The sequence below is a fragment of the Oryzias latipes genome, chromosome 2 (genome assembly GCF_002234675.1).
Source record: "Oryzias latipes chromosome 2, ASM223467v1".
NCBI classification, from domain to species: domain Eukaryota; kingdom Metazoa; phylum Chordata; class Actinopteri; order Beloniformes; family Adrianichthyidae; genus Oryzias; species Oryzias latipes.
Window position 1 is genome coordinate 17,828,606 of NC_019860.2, and position 20,425 is coordinate 17,849,030.

At 39.4% G+C, this 20,425-nt stretch overlaps 1 protein-coding gene across 3 annotated transcripts in view; it reads left to right on the forward strand.

The window, feature by feature from the left end:
• Positions 1–20,425, forward strand: part of zranb3 (zinc finger RANBP2-type containing 3) — a 175,220-nt gene that overhangs the window by 139,187 nt on the left and 15,608 nt on the right. For all 3 annotated transcript variants that reach the window (XM_020708646.2, XM_020708651.2, XM_020708643.2), the window contains one exon: positions 18,135–18,275. In XM_020708646.2, coding sequence (XP_020564305.1) covers positions 18,135–18,275 — 141 coding nt within the window. The remainder of the gene's footprint in view (positions 1–18,134; positions 18,276–20,425) is intronic.

Below are 20,425 nucleotides of genomic sequence, written 5' to 3' on the forward strand. Positions count from 1 at the left end.
AAAAGCTGATAGCTTGAACTGTTGACATACATCAAAGATGCTTTAACTGGTGATTCACCATTTGCATTCTTAACAAGTTTTACAACAAGGGGATTCTTTATTCAGTAGCATTTAGAGAATAATACAAAAATATTAATTCAATTGTATTTTCTATGTCATTATGGTTTTGAACTTTAATTGTTTGATGTTATAAACGAGAATTTTAGGCCAAACCAGCTGAAAATATAAGACTATCCAAAATATTTCAGATAGTAATTGCTCTGAATTGCACCAGGGTTCAGTTGCAACAAACTGAGAGCAGCTTTTTGTATTATTTGTTTAGCTTGTACCGCTATTTGTGTAGACTATTAAGGAAACTAAACTGATGACCAGAAAGAAAAAAACAGCTTACTCCCATCCAGCACTGAAACCACTCTAAACAGCAACACCACTTTATGTCTTAGACCAGCGGTCCCCAACCCCCGGACTGCGGACCTGTACCGGTCCGTGGGTCATTTAGTACCGGGCCGCACAGAAAAAATGAAATAACTTACATGACTTCCGTTTTATTTATTTCGGAATCTGAAAGGTGTTTTATTTAGAAAAATTGCCCGATTCTCTGTTACATCTGTCTATGTTACTCTTGACGCAGGCCAATTAGCTCGTCTCGGTCACGTGATAGGATATCGCTAAAATAAAACCCAGGAACTAGCAAAATAAAATAAAAACAAACGTCTTTGGAAAGTTTCTTTGCCAAGTGGAAAAGGCCCAGCCAGGAGACAGAGGAGGACCCTTCCACTTCCAAAAACAAGAAAGCTACATTTAATAGGCAGCATCCGGAGTTCTACTTAAAATACGGATTTATCCCAACAGGAGAGTCCCTCAAACCATTCAGTATTGTGGTGAGTTGGATTTTCCATGCACTTATTTTGAAGGCATGTTTAAATGTTATAATAATAGCGACCAGTGTTGCGGGCAGAGAGGACGTTGCTCATGTCATAATTTGTGTTTATTGTTATGTTTAGAAAAATACCACAGTTTTCATGCAAGTCATATTATTTTGTTGTACTGTAGTGTTGGTCACGTGCGGGTTGAGCACGGGGTTTTTTTTTGCGTTACGGGTCCTTTCATCTGGCAGTTATGTTGTTTCACCCTTAGTTATTTCTTCCTGTTGTGTTTACTTCTTTTTAGCACCATGAGTTTTGGAATGGGAGAGGATGATGACACCTGTGCGATGTACAATGTTTAGCGTGTCAAAATAAAAGTGCATCGTACGTCTTATCACGTGTCTCTGCCTTTATAGCGTGTGAACGCCACATATAACATACCGGTCTGTGAGAATTTTGCCAGACGTCAAACCGATCCGTGGTGCAATAAAGGTTGGGGACCGCTGTCTTAGACCATGTGTGCCCATTACCAGGCCTTGAGGAATGCCATACTGCTTTTTTTTTTTTAAAGCCTGCTGTCTTTACAGCTTTTATTTGCTATACAAATCTGATCAAAGAAACAAGTAGCTGATAGAGTTGGAAAAATTGGAAAACAAGTCAGACACCACGTCTTATGGACTGGATTAAACTTTAAAAAACAGTTACCCCTCGCTTATATTATAATATTCTGGAGGTCAACCGTTTTAATGCATGTACTCCTTGGATCCTGCAGCCTCATTTACTGCAGTCTAAAACCTTATATCCAACTTTTCAGAAGAAAATGGTTTGTTCTTTTTGTTTGTTACCATGTTGTGTTCCAGCTAAAGGTCAGCTATGGTCAGCAGATCTTTAATCAGTAGCGAGGGAACAAAAATAAGCCTGCCTCATGAAAAAATCAGTGAGATATCATTTAACGAGGCGCTTCCTGTCTTTCGGTTGTTCTGCATTATGATTCGGTGGAAACCGCCAGATGAATTAGTTTCCAGCATTTTGCCAGAAACGAAGTTTTTCGAGACAAAAAGAACGATTTGTAAATGCTAACTGCTCCAGGCATCACAGAGACTGAATGCTATCTGTGTGTGCACGCTCGCGTGGGCATATCAAAGGGAGTTAGCCGAATAGAGGACAGGATGAGCGCTGTGTACATTTGTGTTTTCTGACAAACAAGCATTGTTGCTGGCACACTAATTACAGCTGGCTTGGAGAGAGGCAGGCAGAGTTTGCCAATTACAGGGTAGGGTGGCGCGTGTGAAGGTTTGCATGAGGAAGAGTGTCTCGCAGCTGGGGAACACGTTTGGGTGCATGGACCTAATCAAGGTGTGAGTAGGAGGCAACTGGCTCGACTTGATTTGATACCTGTTTGATTTATCCTATAATCAGAACCAATCAGGCTCCATCCTCTGCTCAGTCAGGGGATTGCCGCTCACGTTCCTCGCTTTGAGACTCTCACTTTTCAAACACTTCAATTTTAATGCGTTTTGCCAACCTTTCAACTGCGCCGGGCGCCACTGTCATGAGCCACTTGGGATTAACAACGCCCGTAGAACTGTTAGGAGGACTTAAATCCAGTTAGCGTCCTGCCTACTGTAAGCAGCTCTCTGGTGGAATTAACTCAACTTTTGCTGTATTGTATTTCATAATTACTGAATAAGCTCAACTGATTATGTGCATCACATTCTGAAGAACTTGTTTGAGTGTTTGGAGCCACAGAAATATTCTTGTTTACATGTTTATGGGGTTATTTAACCACTAGTTAACCACTAAAGGCACAAGGAACCTTTTATATTAAAAAACTTTTATCCCATCTGAGAAAATAACCAATATTTAATATTATATACACTGTATGTCTACCAACCCATACAAAACTCAAGGTTCAGGCCAGGAGTGTCCAATTCCAGGCCACGAGGGCCAGTGTCCTACATGTTTTCCAACCAACCTGTAATTGAAGCTCCTTATTGGCTAAACATACCTGATTCAGGTACTCAACAGCAGATAAGGCAAGATTTCTGGAAAACCAGCTTTGGACATCCCAGGGGTAGGCGGTGCAAAGACCGACCAGCACATAACTAGAAGGTTTAAGATGCTAGCCAGGAAAGCAAATGCACAGGAAACCCCAAAGTCAAAATGGAAAACGCCTCCAGAAGTGGTAGAAAAAGAGAGAACAAAGATCCATTGGGACAGGATGGTAACGTAGAACCAACCAGACATTGTAGTGGTGGATAAAGAATAGAGGGAGGCCATAGTGATGGATGTGCCAGTACCAAGAAATGGCTGCAACAGGAAGAAGGAACACAAGAAACTGGAGAAATAACAGGGAGTCAGAGAAGAACTGGAGAAAGCTTGGAAGGTGAAGGTGACAGTGGTGCCCTGAGACATACATACACTGATGGTGACTTCCTTTAAAATTGCAAGTTAGACACTGGTCTATAGTGATTATAAACCATAGGGTCTTGTGTTTTTTTTTCTTTGATACTGGTTTTACCACAGTTGTTTCAAAGGCAGCAGGGAAAAATCTATCTGAAGAGAATAGCTCATGATATTTAGATTTTCACTCTCGAAGGATCTAAAAAAATAATTTTGAAAGGGATTGTGGGAATTGGATCTATAAATCGTTGGATTAATTTAGGAGAAAACTCAAACAAGTGTTGGAGCTTTAACCAGGTCAAAACTCTCCAGTGCTTCCTTGGATAAAATCCAACCATCATTTCAACAGTTCGAACCTTCAATCAGAAGTATCGGAATCGTGACACTAACAAGAACATATAGCGTGAACTACCTTTATGGTACTAGTCATGACAATAATAAAGGAAATACAAGTTAACATTAACATTTAATGTCTTTTTTACAATTGCGTAAACCTGTACGGGGCGTGCAGGTACCCCACACGACAAAGCAAGGACGTAAACCGTTTGGTGAGCCCGTAGAGTGTAAATATTTATGCACAGCTTTTTTGTGACGGGCTGTACCAAACACTTTCACAACATGTTAGGGTAAAGTAAGAGTGAGAGGAAGGAGTGTTGTGTGAACCGGTCGCTCCCCCTATTTGACCCACCACGTTCTCGGACAATCCAAAAACCCAACAGCACCCAAATGGGTTGACCCCCCCCCCCCCTACAGATGTATTGACAGTTATGACATAAAAGAGCGCGCTACAGTAATTTAATACTGTTTGATAGTGTAAAAATGTGTGTTTTCTACACTTATCAAATTAAGATTTTAATTTTGAAAGGTTTCTTTGCAAATAAGACAAGTCTCCCAAACCTTTACATGACTCTTTGTTGATCTTAAAATTCCTTTTTCTTTATATTTTTCCTTAGGAGATAAACAGCAATAAATAGATTTTTACTAAAGACATAAGAACAGAAAATAGCTCAACAGGTTTGCAAGTCCTGAAGTCATCTGGCTTCTTTTGGTGACAACTGTTTAGCCTCCTTAAACACATGTTTTTTACACAGGGCACTATCACTGCCTAATATCCTAGCTTACCAGAACCTGGAGCATTACATCTTTATTGCAGTCGCCAGAATGATCTCTTGGGTCTAAATGGATAATAAAAGAGACGTAATCTAAAATGAGATACTAAAGGTTGAGCCATCTCCTGGGGTTTTAGATGGAGATGTTCCCCAAAAAATGGATTTATTCAGACAAAATCAATCTTAGGCTGAGCTTGAGCATCTTAAGGACGAAAGTTGTTTAAAACAATCATAAGTTGAACATAAAAAAAATAAATTTTGTGACTGTAAACTTGAGAAGATACAGCTTTTAATTTAAAGCTGCAAGCTGAGTAAAAAAACCCAAACAGAAGACTCCCAAACTTATGTTTTCTGGGAAAGTAAGGAAGTTTACTTGATCTTTTTGTAACTTTCTCTACTAACCTTAAAAAAGCAAAGGTATGCAAAAATATAATCATGCATGACGGTGCATTTCCTCATACCTGTATACCTTTCCTACAAACATTGCACCTCAGCTCAGACCGATGTGTCTCCTACTGGCAATTACTGAGCAAAAAGCGTATAAAAATGCGGAATGCATTTAAATGAAGTCTAAAAAACAGAGACATCATGAACATCAAACAGAAGAGGTGTTTTCAGAGAGTTATGAATAATGTGATTTTGTATGCTGTTGAGGTAAAACAATTTACACAGCTGAGACGAACAAAGACTGACCTGTTCTCAAAGTCGACGCTAAACCAAGACATCAGTGAGTGCTGCACGCCTCTGATGTCTGCTTCAGCAGGGAGAGATCCAGCAAAAATGAGGAGCAAATGACTTCATCATCTGAGTATTACACTCTGTAACTTCCTGCCAGCACATGCTGGATGACTTTGCTGGCCCAAAAATCAGGTCTTGATTGTCCTTTGGTTTTGCAAGAGTAGCATAAGGGAAAAAAATGTCTGCAAATATGCCACCTGTTGGAAGCAGAAACACAAAAAGGGGCGTATGACTCAATGGCTGTCCAATGCATTTTTAAAAAGTAAGATAAAAATGTGGAAAAAATTCAGGTCATCTCTATGATGCAGCCATCCAAACATTCACAGTTGGCAAAATTTTATTTTTGTCTGTCCATCAACAAGACAATATATGTGTATAAACACATTTAATATGCATGAACTGTGTAATTCTCAAATACACTACCCGGGTAACGAAGGAGTTGCTTTGTAAAAATCATTTCAAGGTCCTGGCGGGGTCTGGCCAGTCTCCCGATCTAAATCCCACAGGAAATCTTTGGAGGGAGTTGAAAGTCTATGTTGCCCAGCGACAGCCCAAAACCGTTGCTGCTCTAGAGGAGATCTGCATGGAGGAATGGACCAAAATACCAGGAATAGTTTGTGAAAACCTTATGAAGACCTCCAGAAAATGTTTGACTGGTGTCATTGCCAAGAAAGGGTATATAACAAACTATTGAATTGAACTATTGTTATCGACTAAATACTTATTTTCCACCATGATTTACCGAAAAATTATTTTAAAATCAGACAGTTATTTTCTGAATTTTGTTCTCATTTTGTCTCTCGTAGTTGAGGTATACCTATGATGAAGATTACAGTCCTCTTATCTTTAAAACTGATTTAAGTGGGAACTTGCACAATTGGTGGCTGACCAAATACTTTTTTGCCCCGCTGTATGAATTATGTATGTCACGCATTTATCACTAAAGACCGAAATGTTATACGTGGGAAATGCACAAAATGTATGTAATGGCTGTGTGACACTGGCTTTTGGTCTGAGTTATGTGACCCTTTGTGGGTGTTTTTTTTTTCTTCATGCGTGCACAGATGTAAAATTTAGAAGTAAATCAAAAAAGCGGTAGATGCATGTTGCAAAATATCTTTTCCGGATAAAAATAGCTTGCTTTAATCTGGGAAACACGTTCATCTGTTGAGCTGTCGGCCTTTTGGCTGCCTATCTGATGCTCTCTGGTTGGTGGTCATGAATTTCAAAGTTTCCTCCAGTACATTTGCCACATATGCTGCAGAAAAAAAGGGCTCTTGCTGCACTAACACGGCGACTGCAGAAGAGCAGCAATCAAATCAGCTTCATTTCAGAACAGCGACTCGTTGGATTGATTTCACTCAGCTGAACACGGATTAGCTTCAGTTTCGAACAGGTGGAGCCCAGTTACTACGTCAGCTACCCAGCAGATGCTCTAAATGATACGGCTCCAACTGCTGCTTCTTTTCAGACCTGCTGAAGTTCAAATGTAGCTTTACAGGGAAAACATCGTCAGACCTCTTTTTTTTCAAATGCATTCTGTCACAGAATTTGACGTAAACAGAGGTTAAAAACAAAGTCTCTTTTCGTTTGCATTTGCCTACACAGAACGGACACTAAATATTTTTGGTTATATATATATATCATTTTTCTTTCAGTTGCCTTCCCCCTTGTCCTGCTTATGCTGAAACTGGATCAAACAGCAGACATGTTAGTCTACAGATGTCCTTTCCTTATTACCGTCCTGGCTGCTTAAAAAGTGCAAATAGCCTTCATATGCACACTCCCAGAGGCACAGTTGGACACCAGAATAGTGGAAGGTATCTCTTTTCATCCGTTCTCTGTGGCGAGACTGTTTGAAGCAGAGGAAGCTCTTGTGTTTGATGAAGACTTACCTTCTTCCTCATCTCCCCACTAATTCCAGAAGAGCATCTTTGATGTTGCTCTCCTTCACCTTCTGCTTCCTTCCGTCCATCTTTCCTCTATTTTTCCTTCTGGCCAGATGGAGGGAGCGAATGTAGCTGCTAAGCCTGCAGGAGCTTTACTCTACTCTACTTTACATCGCAGGGTGTTTCTGTCTTATTAGAACAGTAAAAATGAACTACAGATCATCTTTCCTGTTGACTGAGATGCCCTGAATGAAGTAGTGCTAAAACCCATCTGCACTTTCTTCATTCATTGATTTCTGTTTGAAAGGTGGCTGGTCCTCTGTTAGTCTGCTGGCTGTAAAGTTTCAGCAAAGTCAGTTCAACAATCGACAAAAGTGTCAGAGCAAACGGCTAGAAAATACATTAATAATTGATCTGCACGGCAATTAGCAAACAGCTTAATCACAGGACCCAAACGCAGCTCCCTATCTCACAGTCCATTTCTTTTTGCTCCTAACCTCTCACATTCCTTTATGTTTCATTATCTCACGTTGTGTGACAGCAGTAGCAGTAGTGGGCTGATGGAAACTGTAAGGTCTTCACTGCTGGCCTAAACTTATTCAGCTGTCACATTTGAATGTTTTATCAAAAGAGTTGTTGAGCCCGGAAGTCCGAATCTGTGAATATCTTTCAAACTTTACCGAACTGATATTTTTCTTATTTTCATAGCGACAATGTTAATAAAAAAGGTCCCCTAATTTTTTATTTTCCCCTCTCGGGCTAATGTGCGACAGTTAGCCTTCAAAGTGGGTCACATAGAGACAAAAACACGCGGAAGTGGCTGTCCCTCAGCATAATCTCAGACAGAGCAGGCGAGAAGCTGCCGTTACCGGGAGAATCTTTGAACGATCTTATGAACCCTGAATATAGACGTGATTACCGATGTTTTAGCCCAGTGGAAATTTCAAAATAAAAGCACTTCTGTTGCAGATACACTTGAGTTTTGAGTTATTGTTTTGTGAGTTAAGATAGATAGACAGACAGACACAGACCGACACAGACACAGACAGACAGACAGACACTTTATTAATCCCAAGGCAAAATAAGGTTCCAGTACAACTCGAACAGGAGCGTGTTGTGTTTGAGTTTTTGTGTTGTGTTGTGGGTTAAAGTGTTGTGTTGTGAATTAGTGTTGTGTTGCGAAATCTGAAGTGTTGTGTTGTGAGTTATTGTATTTCGTTGTGAGTTATTGTGTTATGTTGTGAGTTATTGTCTTGTGTTGTAAGTTATTGTGTTGTGTTTTGAATTAAAGTGTTGTGTCGTGAGTTATTGTGTTGTGTTGTGCTGTGCGTTATTATTTTATGTTGTTAGTCATGGTGTTGTTTTGTGAGATGTGTTGTGAGTTAGTGTTGTGTTTTTAATTAAAGTGTTGTGTTGTGAGTTATTGTGTTGTGTTGAAAGTTATTGTGTTTTGTTTTGAAATCAAGTGTTCTGTTGTGAGTTATTGTGTTGTGTTTTGGATTAAGGTGTTCTGTTGTGAGTTGTTGTGTTGTATTTTAAGTTATTGTGTTGTGTTTTAAATTAAACTGTTGTGTTGTGAGTTAAAGTGTTGTTAGTTAAAGTGATGTGAGTCATTGTGTTGTTTTGTGAGTTTGTGTTATGTTGCGAAATCAGAAGTGTTGTGTTGTGACCCTTCTAGGCCACCGTAGTAAACAGTTTATAATCCACATTGAGGACAGAGATGGGTCTAAATGAACTACAGTTAAATGGGTCTTTTCCTTCTTTTGGAATCACTGATATATTGACTTATATTGACACTAAATCATCTTCAAATGGACACGTCATGCTGCTTCAACTAAACCTGCTCCAGACCAGGTTATGTTCAGAGCATGAGTTGCCAGGGGAACTAAGCATACCCTGAAACATACCTCTGTTTTTGGAACCGAAAGCGGTGGTTGTACACTTCTTTAGTTTCAAACTGACCATGGAAGCTAGCATAACCTCCTTTCTGGAAAACCTACCCGGCAAGACCCTCAGCAAAACCACGCAGCACCAGAAGTCACTTTAATGCTAAGAAATAATCTTAATTTATTAGCAACACCATAAAAATGTTGTTAAAAAGAATCCACATATTTATTGTACTTTAAAAGTGTTGAAATTGCATAAAATGCACACATTCACTTTAATTTTTAGTTTTAAGCATATTGTAGCGCAGCTTACCCCAACCCCCGGGCCGCAGACCGGTACCAGTCCGTGGGTCATTTGGTACCGGGATGCACAGAAAGAATAAACATAACATTATGGCTCTCTCGGCCAAAAAGTTTCCCGACCCCTGATTTACATCAACAAACTGGTACCTATCGGATAAATAGGATTTAAACCACTCTGGTCCCGCTAGATCCTCTGGTCCCGATGTCATGCTCTAACCTTTGGAGTAAAATACTGTGGTCGATGGTGTCAAAGGCTGCACTGAGGTTTAATAGGAGCAGGATAGAAAGTAGTCCCTTTTGTGAGGCCAGTAATAAGTCATTAGAGACTAACTACTGCAGTTTCCGTACTGTGGTGAGGTCTAAACCCCGACTGAGAATCTTCTAAGTGGCTATTGTCCTGTAGGTGGCGGTAAAGCTGCTTAACTACAACTCTTTCTAGGATTTTTTTAAATAAAGGGGAGGTTTGATATTGGTCTATAGTTGATCAAGTTTCTAGGAAATAAACTGGGCTTTTTCAGAAGAGGTTTAACAACTGCATATTTAAAAGACTGTGGCACATAACCTGTTTCCAGAGAGGTATTTATTATCGTTAGTATGGATTCATTAATTATGGGGAATGTTTCTTTAAAAGGCCTAGTGGGAATTGGGTCTAAGAGACAAGTTGAGGATTTGGAGTTTGTAATAACTGATGTTATTTCCGCTTGATCCACAGCAGTGAAGCAGTCTAATGTTACAGAGGTTTTTCTATGGATGCCTCCACTTCTACCACTTCAGCCTGCTCTGAGCTGATAGTAGGAATAACTTGATTCAACTTGTGTCTAATATTTGAGATTTTACTATCGGAAAATGTAAGAAAATCATCAGAGCTGAGAGAAACAGGAACACGTGGTTCTACTGAGCTCTGACTGCGAGTTAATCTAGCAATTGTACTAAAAAGATATTTTGGATTATTTCCATTTTCTAATATTAAGGTTGAATAGTACTGGGTTCTAGCTCTACGCAGAGCTTTTTTTTTATCATTTAAGAGGCTATGTTTCCAGATATTCAGAGACTGCTCTGAACCGGAGCGGCGCCATTCTCTTTCCAAGTTGCTTATTTAAGAGAACGTGTTTCAGCATTAAACCATGGTGCTACTCTTGTGTTGTGTTTTGAATTAAAGTGTTGTGTTGTCAGTTATTGTGTTGTGTTGTAAGTTATTGTGTTTTGAACTATTGTGTTGTGTTGTGAGTTAAAGTGTTGTTGTGAGTTATTGTTTTGTTTTGAGTTATTGTGTTGTGTTGTAAGTTATTGTGTTGTGAACTATTGTGTTGTGAGTTAAAGTGTTGTTGTGCGTTACCGTTTTGTGTTGTAAGTTATTATGCTGTGGTGTGAGTTAGTGTTGTGGTGTGAGTTAGTGTTGTGTTGTGAGTTAGTGTTGTGTTGTGAGTTATTATGTTGTCTTGTGAGTTAAAGTGTTGTGTTGTGAGTCATTGTGTTGTTTTGTGAGTTATTGTGTTGTTTTGTGAGTTAAAGTGTTGTGTTGTGAAATCTGAAGTGTTGTGTTGTGACCCTTCTAGGCCACCATAGTAAACAGTTTATGATCCACATTGAGGACAGAGATGGATCTAAATGAACTACAGTTAAATGGGTCTTTTCCTTCTTTTGTAATCACTGATATATCGACTCTTTTCCACGAGGTGGTATTTTGTCCTCTTAATGCTTTCTCTAAAATTTGTGTTAGAAAAGGTCATAATTCCATTTTGAATCTTTGTACCATTCTTAAGGAAAACCGTCTGGCCTTTGTTTGCCTTTAGATCTGAAATGGTTCTCCTTTGGTTATTTCAGGAGTAAGTAACTCATTTTGTTCCTCTGTTATAGCTGTTACATTAATCTTTTTATTTTTAATTCTGGATTTGGTGGGGATGTTTTAAGTTTGGTTGTGTGATTTTCAAAACCACTACAGAAAAGAAAATATGCTTATCAAGCTGTGGTGTGGATTTATTAACAGACTGGATGAAGGTTTAAAGCAAACCAAAAGTTTACATGCATTCAAAAAAACCTTCAATATGTCACTGATGGAACTGTTCAAGGAAAGAAATGATCAATAAATACAAAAACGTCACTTCTGCATAGGGGCTACACAGAATGTAATGTGAATGTAAAACAAGTACAAAACTATAAATAGAAATACGCAGATCATCATGTGTTGTTAAAAAAGGGGTGGGATCAAAAAAGATTTCTCTTCAACCCGCTCCTTTTCAAGCACACGGTCTGGTTTTATCTATATTATTTTTTATTTATTTTTCTTCTTTTTTTATATTTTCCTTTATCCGTCTATTTTAAACTTGTGTTTATTTTCGTTTGTGTTTGAATTGAATAGAAATTGAATTGAATTGAAATACGCAAGGGGCGTATCCATAGTGAGACATCACACTCATGCAACTCAGAGAACTGTAGATTGTGCAAGTAATCTAAAGTTTTGGGGCAGGGTGGTGTGTTCCTATATGTTAATGGTTACTGGTTAAAATGTCTGTGTTTAACCCTCAAACACAATATGAGGGTTAAAAGTTTTTTTCTCCATCAAAGCATCTTATGCGTCTAATGAAGGGGATAACCAGAGCTCCTGGAGAAAACCCAAATCAAAGGGGGGTTCGAGAACGCTGTGTACATTTTTTAAATCTATTGGGTCAGTGTTATTTTTTCTACATTGACGCTTTTATGTACTTCATGGAGTGGAAAACCAGAGCTAAAACTAAAGTAAGGTGGGCCTTACTGTAACCCTAACCCAAATCCTACTTCTAAACCCCAAATATAACCCATACCCCAAGTCCTACTTCTAATATAAACTCCACCCCAAATGCTACTATTAAGCCCCAAACAAACCCCTACCCCAAATCCTATTTTTAAGCCCCAAAATAATTCCAATTACAATCCCTAATGTAATCTATATCCCTTTAAAAAACAAAATTCTAAAATAAACTAGTTAAGCTAACAAAAAAAAAGTCCTACAAATGTGGCTTCCTAATCACTCATTGTTTTTTGGATTTTTCATAAAAGAAAAGGATGCCGTTAAAATTAATGTCGTATTCATAGCTGTTCTTGCTGACCCTTATATTCTCGTCATTGGCTTTAATGGCTAGACCATCTTTGAAAACATAGGTGTAAAAATGATCAGTGAAGGAGGAAACTACTTCGTGGCAAATGACAGAAGCAAGACTATATTTTTCTTCTCTGTCTTTGACAGGAACATAGATCTGTCTATTTGGTCTCAAAGGGCTTCTTGTTTCATTTGTTTCATGCCTTGGCACATACAAGGTAAGTATGTCAGCATCATCAAAACTTATGTCACGTTCCATATCTTTGAAGCAAACGTAACACTTTTGGTTGAGACAGATTTCATTGATGTAGCTGTTAAGAAGGGAGACAAGGCAACTGCTTTGACCAGGAGCTTGTGGAAGGTAAAACATGTGACCCACGTTGTTATTGTCAACTGAAGTGTATGTGCAGGAAGGACACTTGTAGTTGGATCTTATTTGAATATTTGATTGTACTCCACAGTCATCCAGCCAGAGCAGAAAAGGATTCATGAAATCAACAATGTCATTTTGAGCTTCAATTTTTAACGATGGGATTTCTTTACCAATCCGTTTTAAAACTGCTTTCAATTGAGATGGAGCAAAATGTGCTCCTGGGTGGTGGACAGCAGTCAAAAAAACGTCTGCGCTAGCTGGTATCTGTGATATGGCTACCAAAGCTTCTCTGTCCAACGGTTTAATTTTCTTTGTCACAGTTTTTATTTTTGAGACCGCTTGGAGGGAGGAGTTAAACCAACAGTTGTTAAAGCAGTTGGAAAATTTGCAGAAGCCTTTGGTTCTTGTATGTCTCTTAAATGCATGGGAACGATGTTTCCTGGGTAGGTCAGCTGTCGCGCTTTTTACCACTTGAAACTTCTTTTCTGGTCCTTCTCCAGCATTAGTTCGTGTCCTTGTCCAAAACTCATCTTCCATGTAATTCAATGAACTACAATCTGAACTTTCTGTACTTGTCCAGGACTGTGTAGTATTCCAAGCTGCCTGATCCTCGTCCATGTAATTCAATGAACTACAATCTGAACTTTCTGTACTTGTCCAGGACTGTGGAATAGTCCAAACTGCCTGATCATTTTCCATGTGATTCAATGAATTGAAATCTGGCCTTGGTGTACTTGTCAAAAGCTGTGGACTATTGCAAGCTGCCTGAGCGTCTTCCGTGTTATTTAACAAATTAGAATCTGTAGTTACATTGGTTGTCATGTTTATCATTTCAATTTCTGGCTCCATAACATTATCTGAAACTACAGTTCCTGATTCTGTTAACGTTTCTGGAGGGTTGAGTTCTTCTTCGTCATTAGGCAAGTTGGAATCCAAAATTTCTTCAGGTGTCTCTCTTGTCTCGATGATATTAGACTCCATCTCATTGTCCTCAAGAACATCCGGGTCATTAGTAATATTTCTATCAGGTGTTGGGTCTTCCGTGATAGTTAAATTACAAACTGCAGTTTCCTCAGATGTATCATTAATGTTTGGGGGTTCAGACTCCTCCCTGAGCTGTTGGACAGGTCTGGTGTTCCTCTTCCTCCTTGCACGCCTTCTTTTTCTGGCGGGTTTGGTGTCTTCCACTTCAGATTCTGAAGTTACCCCCAAAGTTACCCCAGACTCTTCCAAATTTGATGCTAAAGTTGTCACGTCCCTTTCGGGGGTTTCAGAGTCCACACAAACCTCCTTTATAGATCTAATTTTTCTTCTCTTTGCACGCTTTCTTTTTCTGGCAGGTTTGGTGTCTTCCACTTTAGATTCTGTCTGAACCATCCCAGTCACCTCAGATGTCACGTTTGTGTTTGGGGTAACAGACTCTTCCAAAATCAATGTGAAAGTTGTCATGTACATCTCTGGGGTAACAGACTCTTCCAAGTTTGATGTTAAAGTTGTCACGTCCGTTTCTGGGGTTTTAGATTCCGCCCAAACCTCCTTTACAGGTCTAATGTTCCTTCTCTTTTCAAGCCTTCTTTTATTGGCAGATTTGGTTTCTTTCTTTTCTTCTGGATTACAATCTGCAGTGACTGTAATCGCTTCTGCCAGAGTGGTCATGGACGGACTGTGATCTGTGGTTACCTTGGACTTGTTGTTTTTAGACTTGATCTTAAACAGTTGGAAGAGCCTAGTTTTTAGATTTTTCTTGCTATGGGCCGGACTGTCGTCTGTTGTTGCAGTGGGCACCACAGTTGAGGCTGTCTGTTCAGGACCATTTTTTTTCCTTTTCTTGGTCTTAACACAGCTGAAAAGATTGAAAAATCCTTGGCAACTCATTCTCGCTGCTTAATCTTTAGAAAGTCTTCTCAGCTGAAAGGGAGTTTCGATCCAAGATTAGTCTCTTTCCTGGAGACATCTGGTATATATATGTCTTTTCTGCATTGTGCGTTATGACATCACTGATCTCATAATTATGCGTTATGACATCACTGATCTCATAATTATGCGTTATGACATCACTAATGTCATAGTTATGTGTTATGACATCACTAATGTTATGTAAAGTGATGAGCAATTATATCATGACAGCTCTGATGACATCATTGATCCGATGACGTCATCGATGACATCATTGATCCGATGACATCATTGCTTGTCATTGAATGTGATGCCATCTATATTGAACGTTTTAAGGTTTAAATTGGCAACAGAGGTGTAGGGGCCTGATTCTTTGCTTTATATTTCCTTTTTTTTTCTTTTTTTTTACAACTTTTTCTGTCTTTAACTTGCAATAGAGAGAATAAACTTGAACCTAGATGTACAAAACCAGCACATCTTGTAGCCCTAAGGGTTGGGATTCTTAAAGGGTTTAATGATTTTGAAGGGTGAAATTGTTTTTAACATAAAAATGTTAAAATAAATATAAATAATGTTTTAACGGAGTAAAACTTGCCACTGAGCCATTGGTTTGTACGTGATTTTCATTTCAGCAGAGGAGGAGATTCGTCTTTACACTTCTGATCAATTCACATAAAGACTTTAAACTTGAACAAACAGGGTTTTAATTGCTGGATTCTTTTACCTCTGAGCTTTATAAGTTAAAAGAGTTACTATGATTGGACTTGTGGTTAAAAAACAGTGTCCAGTTGTTTGAAGCAAAGTGGGGGAATCTGTGTCCACAGTCTCAGTGTCTTATTAATGAGCAGCAGCTGCAGATTCTGCCTCACAGACGCACTGGAGTCACCTTTCCCATTCATTCTTCAACTTTCAGTATTATGCACACATACATCTTTCTTCATCATAACAGATTTATAACTACCACAAGCTTTTTGGATATATTTTTGCATTATATCAAACATTTTGATTACATGATGGGCCAATTTAAATGCAGCTATCTTGCACACAACGTTTCGCTTATTCAAACTTTTTGGTTTTATTGCTTAGAATTACCTGTAGTTTAGCATCATTTAGTTTCTTTTTGGTAAAGTTATCAAGTATCTTGGAGGTTTCAGCATCTTAATTGGTCCTTTCTAGTTCTTTTCACGCTTTTGCCAACTTTATTTGCAAACATCCTCAACATTTTGCTTAAGGATCTTTCAAACCCGTCAGTTATTTAGGTGTCAAGCAAACTGCGTCAGCATTTTATCCAAACACCACCAGCAATTTCTTACACATTTATTTTACATGTTTTTGATGCTGGTTTTGCAGAGTGTGAACATGGACATAAGAACTTGTGTAGCATGGTGACTTGTGTAGCATGGCGACTTGCGTAGCATAGCGTGAAAGCAGGGGGTTTTCAATGGTTGCTCAAACGCCCTTTTCAGAGCCCGGTGTGAACGTAGCATTATTCACAGGCATCAAGACAGAGAGTTGAACCATATGGATGCTCTGGGGTTTTGGGTTGTCTGGCCCGTAAAGGGAAGAGAGGCAGTGGTAGTGAGGATCCTCCCACTTCTTGGGGGGTATCAGGGGCAGGTGTGCCCTGTAGTTAGTTTGTGACTCGTATATACCTGAAAATGGAACTTAGAAAGAATACAAAAATCTAATTTAAGTTACACGCACTTATGACGTTTGGTTGAAGCTGACATTTGGGAAGTTTCTGTAGTCATGATTTTAAAAGGGTAAACTGATTTTTTTGGACAATAAATGGCTTCATCTATTCACCAACTATGAGTGTAAGACCAGATATTGTATCATCATATATATTCTCTGAAATTATATTTTTTTCCAGGGTATGTAAACTTATGAGCACAACCGTATTTGATAGATGATGATGACTGATATAAACGTTTGAGCCTCTGAACTTGTTGGCGGGGACAGTTTAACCAGTGGAATTGGCCAAAGTTGCAGGTCAAATCTGCTGTTTAAGGTAAACTATGGGAGAATTGGTTGAATCTGCGGGAAATGGTGAAATTGCATACTGATACTTTCATCTGAGTCGAACGTAAGTCTGAGTAACCTCCTGTATCTTTGATCTGCAATGTTATCCAGCCGTTATTATTCTATGTGTAACGACTTTCTTTCAGCGATGAACTCATGGTAGAGTACTTCTCTTTCGGCCCCCGACCTCTTGAGCTTTGCAGCTTCGCCAGCAATAAAAACTTCTTCAACTTCTCCTTCTAATAGATATATAAGGGAAACCCATTTTTTCACTCCTCGTAAGACCTGTTACACCATCACATGTTAACATCAACTTGATTGCATTAAATACAATCTTTCTAATAAATCTAGTGTGCAACGTAACAAGTGATGTACTTGCTCTTAGTAGTTTGAGTACTGATTGGTAGTGGTTGTAAGCTTAATCAAGGGTGCATTCATTCTGGCAAAAATTTTGGATAGAGCTTCATTAATACCTTTAACACACCAAATTTGACATTGATCGAGAGAAAACCCTAGGACAAGTAGTGTTGCATCATGGTTGCGTTGTACTTTTTGGATGTATTTTCGCATTATGTCAAACATTTTTCTCTTGATTACATGATAGGCCAATTTAAATGCAGCTACCTTGCACACAACGTTTTGCTTTGCATCTGCGGTTCCCAGCCCTCCTTGGGCTTGGACCCCTAACAAGTGGAAGAGAATTGCAATGTGAAAAAGCCATACATGAATGTTCTTTTAAGTAATAAAGAAGTGGGTTCCAGTAGTTAACTAGTAATGAAAAATTGTTGTGTTTAGTTAGTTTAGCCATTTTTTAAGGGATTTAAAGTGCTTTCTAGTAGACTTCCAGTAAATACACACAGCAGGTACAGTATTCTAGGGAAAAAACAAGAGGATTGTGTCCTTGGGGTTTTTCTTAGTGAAGCTGTACAAATGGCAAATCCTGCTTTTGCAGTGGAGAGGAGGAGAAGGATAATTGCTCTGTAGAGACGGTTGGAGTGCTACATCATCCCTCTGTGGAAACCCGTCATGTTTCCTGGGGACAACAGGTGATTGGCCATTTCTCTCTCAAGACCTCTTGAATTTTCCCCACCAGAACAAATATCTCTACTGCTGTTTCCCTGTCGCCGCTGAATTCCTGGGGTCGTTTTAATCCTGGCCAGATTGGCGCAAACCGTCCCAATTTTCTGGCTCTCGCTGCTAGTGTCTGTATCGCGATCGCCATAAAATGCAGCGGCGGAGCAGATGGATTAAATGAAATGATTGACAACCCCTGGGAAGGAATCAGACTGCAGGAGCAGCAATAAAAATGGGCTACAGCTGAAAACAGAAAATAAGCATTGTGACAGAACTTCAAATAAAGAATCAAAAGAGGGATTGGTGCCAAGAAGAAAAGGCCTCCTGCTGGGGTGTCCCAGGATTAAGAGGTCTAGAATGACTCATTTTCCTGATTTGCTACAACGACTACAAATTGCCTATGATATGTACCTGGTGTCATTGCTCCCCAGAGAAGGTTTAACAGCAAATAACTCCACCATCTACCCCTCCTTCACAAATGCTTTCTCCTGCTTCTCAGGTACCTCAGCAGGGATGAGGTTGCTCTGGCCTCCCTGAGCAAAGCCCAGCAGGAAGGAGGCAGCGTCCGGCTGGTCACCAAGGAGAACTTCTTCACTAAGAGGAAGTCTGCGTGTTGGCGAGCAGCAGCCGCTGCAGAGAGGTTGGTTAAAAGGGAGAACCGTGGGTGGGTGCTGAGGGCGGGAAAGGTCATGCCGCCTGCAAGCTTTTAAAGCCTCAAATAGCATCCTTCGTTGTGAAAGCTCTCCACAACTCACACACACAAAAAAAAGAAAAAACCAGCAGCTGCTGAAAGGTGTCTGCTTATCTAACATACACTTCTGATCGCTTCTGTTCAGTTTGGTATGAAAGCACCAAATCACGGCTGAGGCGCTACACTAAAGAGCAAGAATCATCAAACCGACAAAAACTCATTTTTATTTTACCAATTAATCCAAATTCATTTTCATTCATCCATTTCAAGATTTGTCAAGTCCAAACAATCAACAGTCTGAAATGTCTCTTAATTCAAGCCCATCCAAGCGAATTTTCCTATCCAGTCTTGCTTGTGGCTCGAGATGAGGCGTTCAAGGTCTGTGCTTGATGGTGGTTCGCCTCACTCATCCTATGGTTGGCAGTTTGCAGACTATTTTTACTTCCTCTCCCTCAGCTGTCTCCATGGAGATCTGTATGTGTGCCTGGTGGCTGAGGCAAAAGGGCCCGCTGACTGTGTTAGTACAGTAAATATAGACCATAATACAATCTACCCGTTTAGATGCAACAGCCAATTCACCCCCGAGAGGCTTTATTGCCATGGAAACCTAAACACACACACACACACAAACTCAACAACCGCTGTTACACGCAGCACAAAGAGAGTGTAAAGTGCCTGGAGGGTAGTTTTCGGGATTTGTGCTTTTGCTCAACCCGTACCGGTTGGCAGATTTAACATGCCTGTGAAAATATGATGAAATATCAAGCTGCTCTAGTAATGTATCATTTCCTGCAGTTGACTGCAACAACAACAAAAAAGGAAAATCCATTTTTCGGTCAACTTTACAACAATTATTTTGTTGTTACAACAAACCTACCTTTAAGTTTTTTAGTTACTTGGTCATTTTAGATCTTTAGTCTTTACCTCCTCTTCCGTTTAAAGTCCCACCTTAATGAAAATCGGGTTTTTAACATCTTGTGGAATTTTTCTTATGATAGAGGACATGTATAAAGAAAATTAATCTAAAAATTGCATTTCTGTCTTTATTCAACTTGTTATAAATCAGGATAATACTGTTATAAAAAGACTACACTTGTGACGTAGAAAATATGCTGGGCGGGTCATAAGCTCCGCCTCCTTCCGATGCATCACTTGTAGACAAATAGATCCACCTGCAGACAAATAGATCCACTTGTAGACAAATAGATCCATGCACGTCTTTGTTTTCCTCGTCTGAGCTGGATTCTGGCTCTAAACTGGAAAGCTCCAAAATTGTTTGCCATTTTTGGTGCACTATTAGTCTTGGGCGTGGGGTTTGAGTGGTTGTAAGCTAGCGGGAGAGAGTGTAAACAGGAAGTTCTCAGCAACATTGAGGAAAGAGGAAACTATGTCCTAAACTGTCCAATGTCGTAATTAAAAGACCTCTGGGAACGCTTTTGAAATACCTCAAAAAGATAGTCAGAGTGGGATTATAACACATTTTTTTATTAGGAAAATTATTTGACTAATAAAAATAAGCCTAACTTTTAACGAAATATTTTCGAACACAGAATTTTAGCCTTTTAATGTCATGTTTTAAAAACCCTGCAACATAAACACACCAGATGACATAAATAGAGATAATTCCCTTTAGGACGGCTGCTTACGTAACTCGAAACGTTTTACTCTGTGTTGTAGAGTGGAAGCGCAGGAACACAAAGAGTGGAGAAACGAAGACCACAAAAAAACTGAGGCCCATCTTTTTTTTAAATGGGGAACATTTCTGAGAAACAGAATTCAGTCATTATTAGGTAAAGCTTATGGAAAGCTTTTCTTAAATTGCACTTGGATCATCTTTTGATCTGTTGTAGAAGTGTTGCCTGTGGTCTTTTAATTATGATTTTGCTGTTTTTAGCCAAAATAAAAATTTAAAAAAAGTTATTTTCTAGGACATTTTTCTGCAGAGAGGCAGTAGAAATTCACCTGAGTTGTGGGTGGGACTGTTGGTGTGGAGTAAGCCTGCTCTGATTGACCATCATCCCTTTGTCAACACGCTCACCTTACACCCCCAACCCAGCATTACCAGTGCAACAAAAATAGGGAGCAACATTGGAGCTATG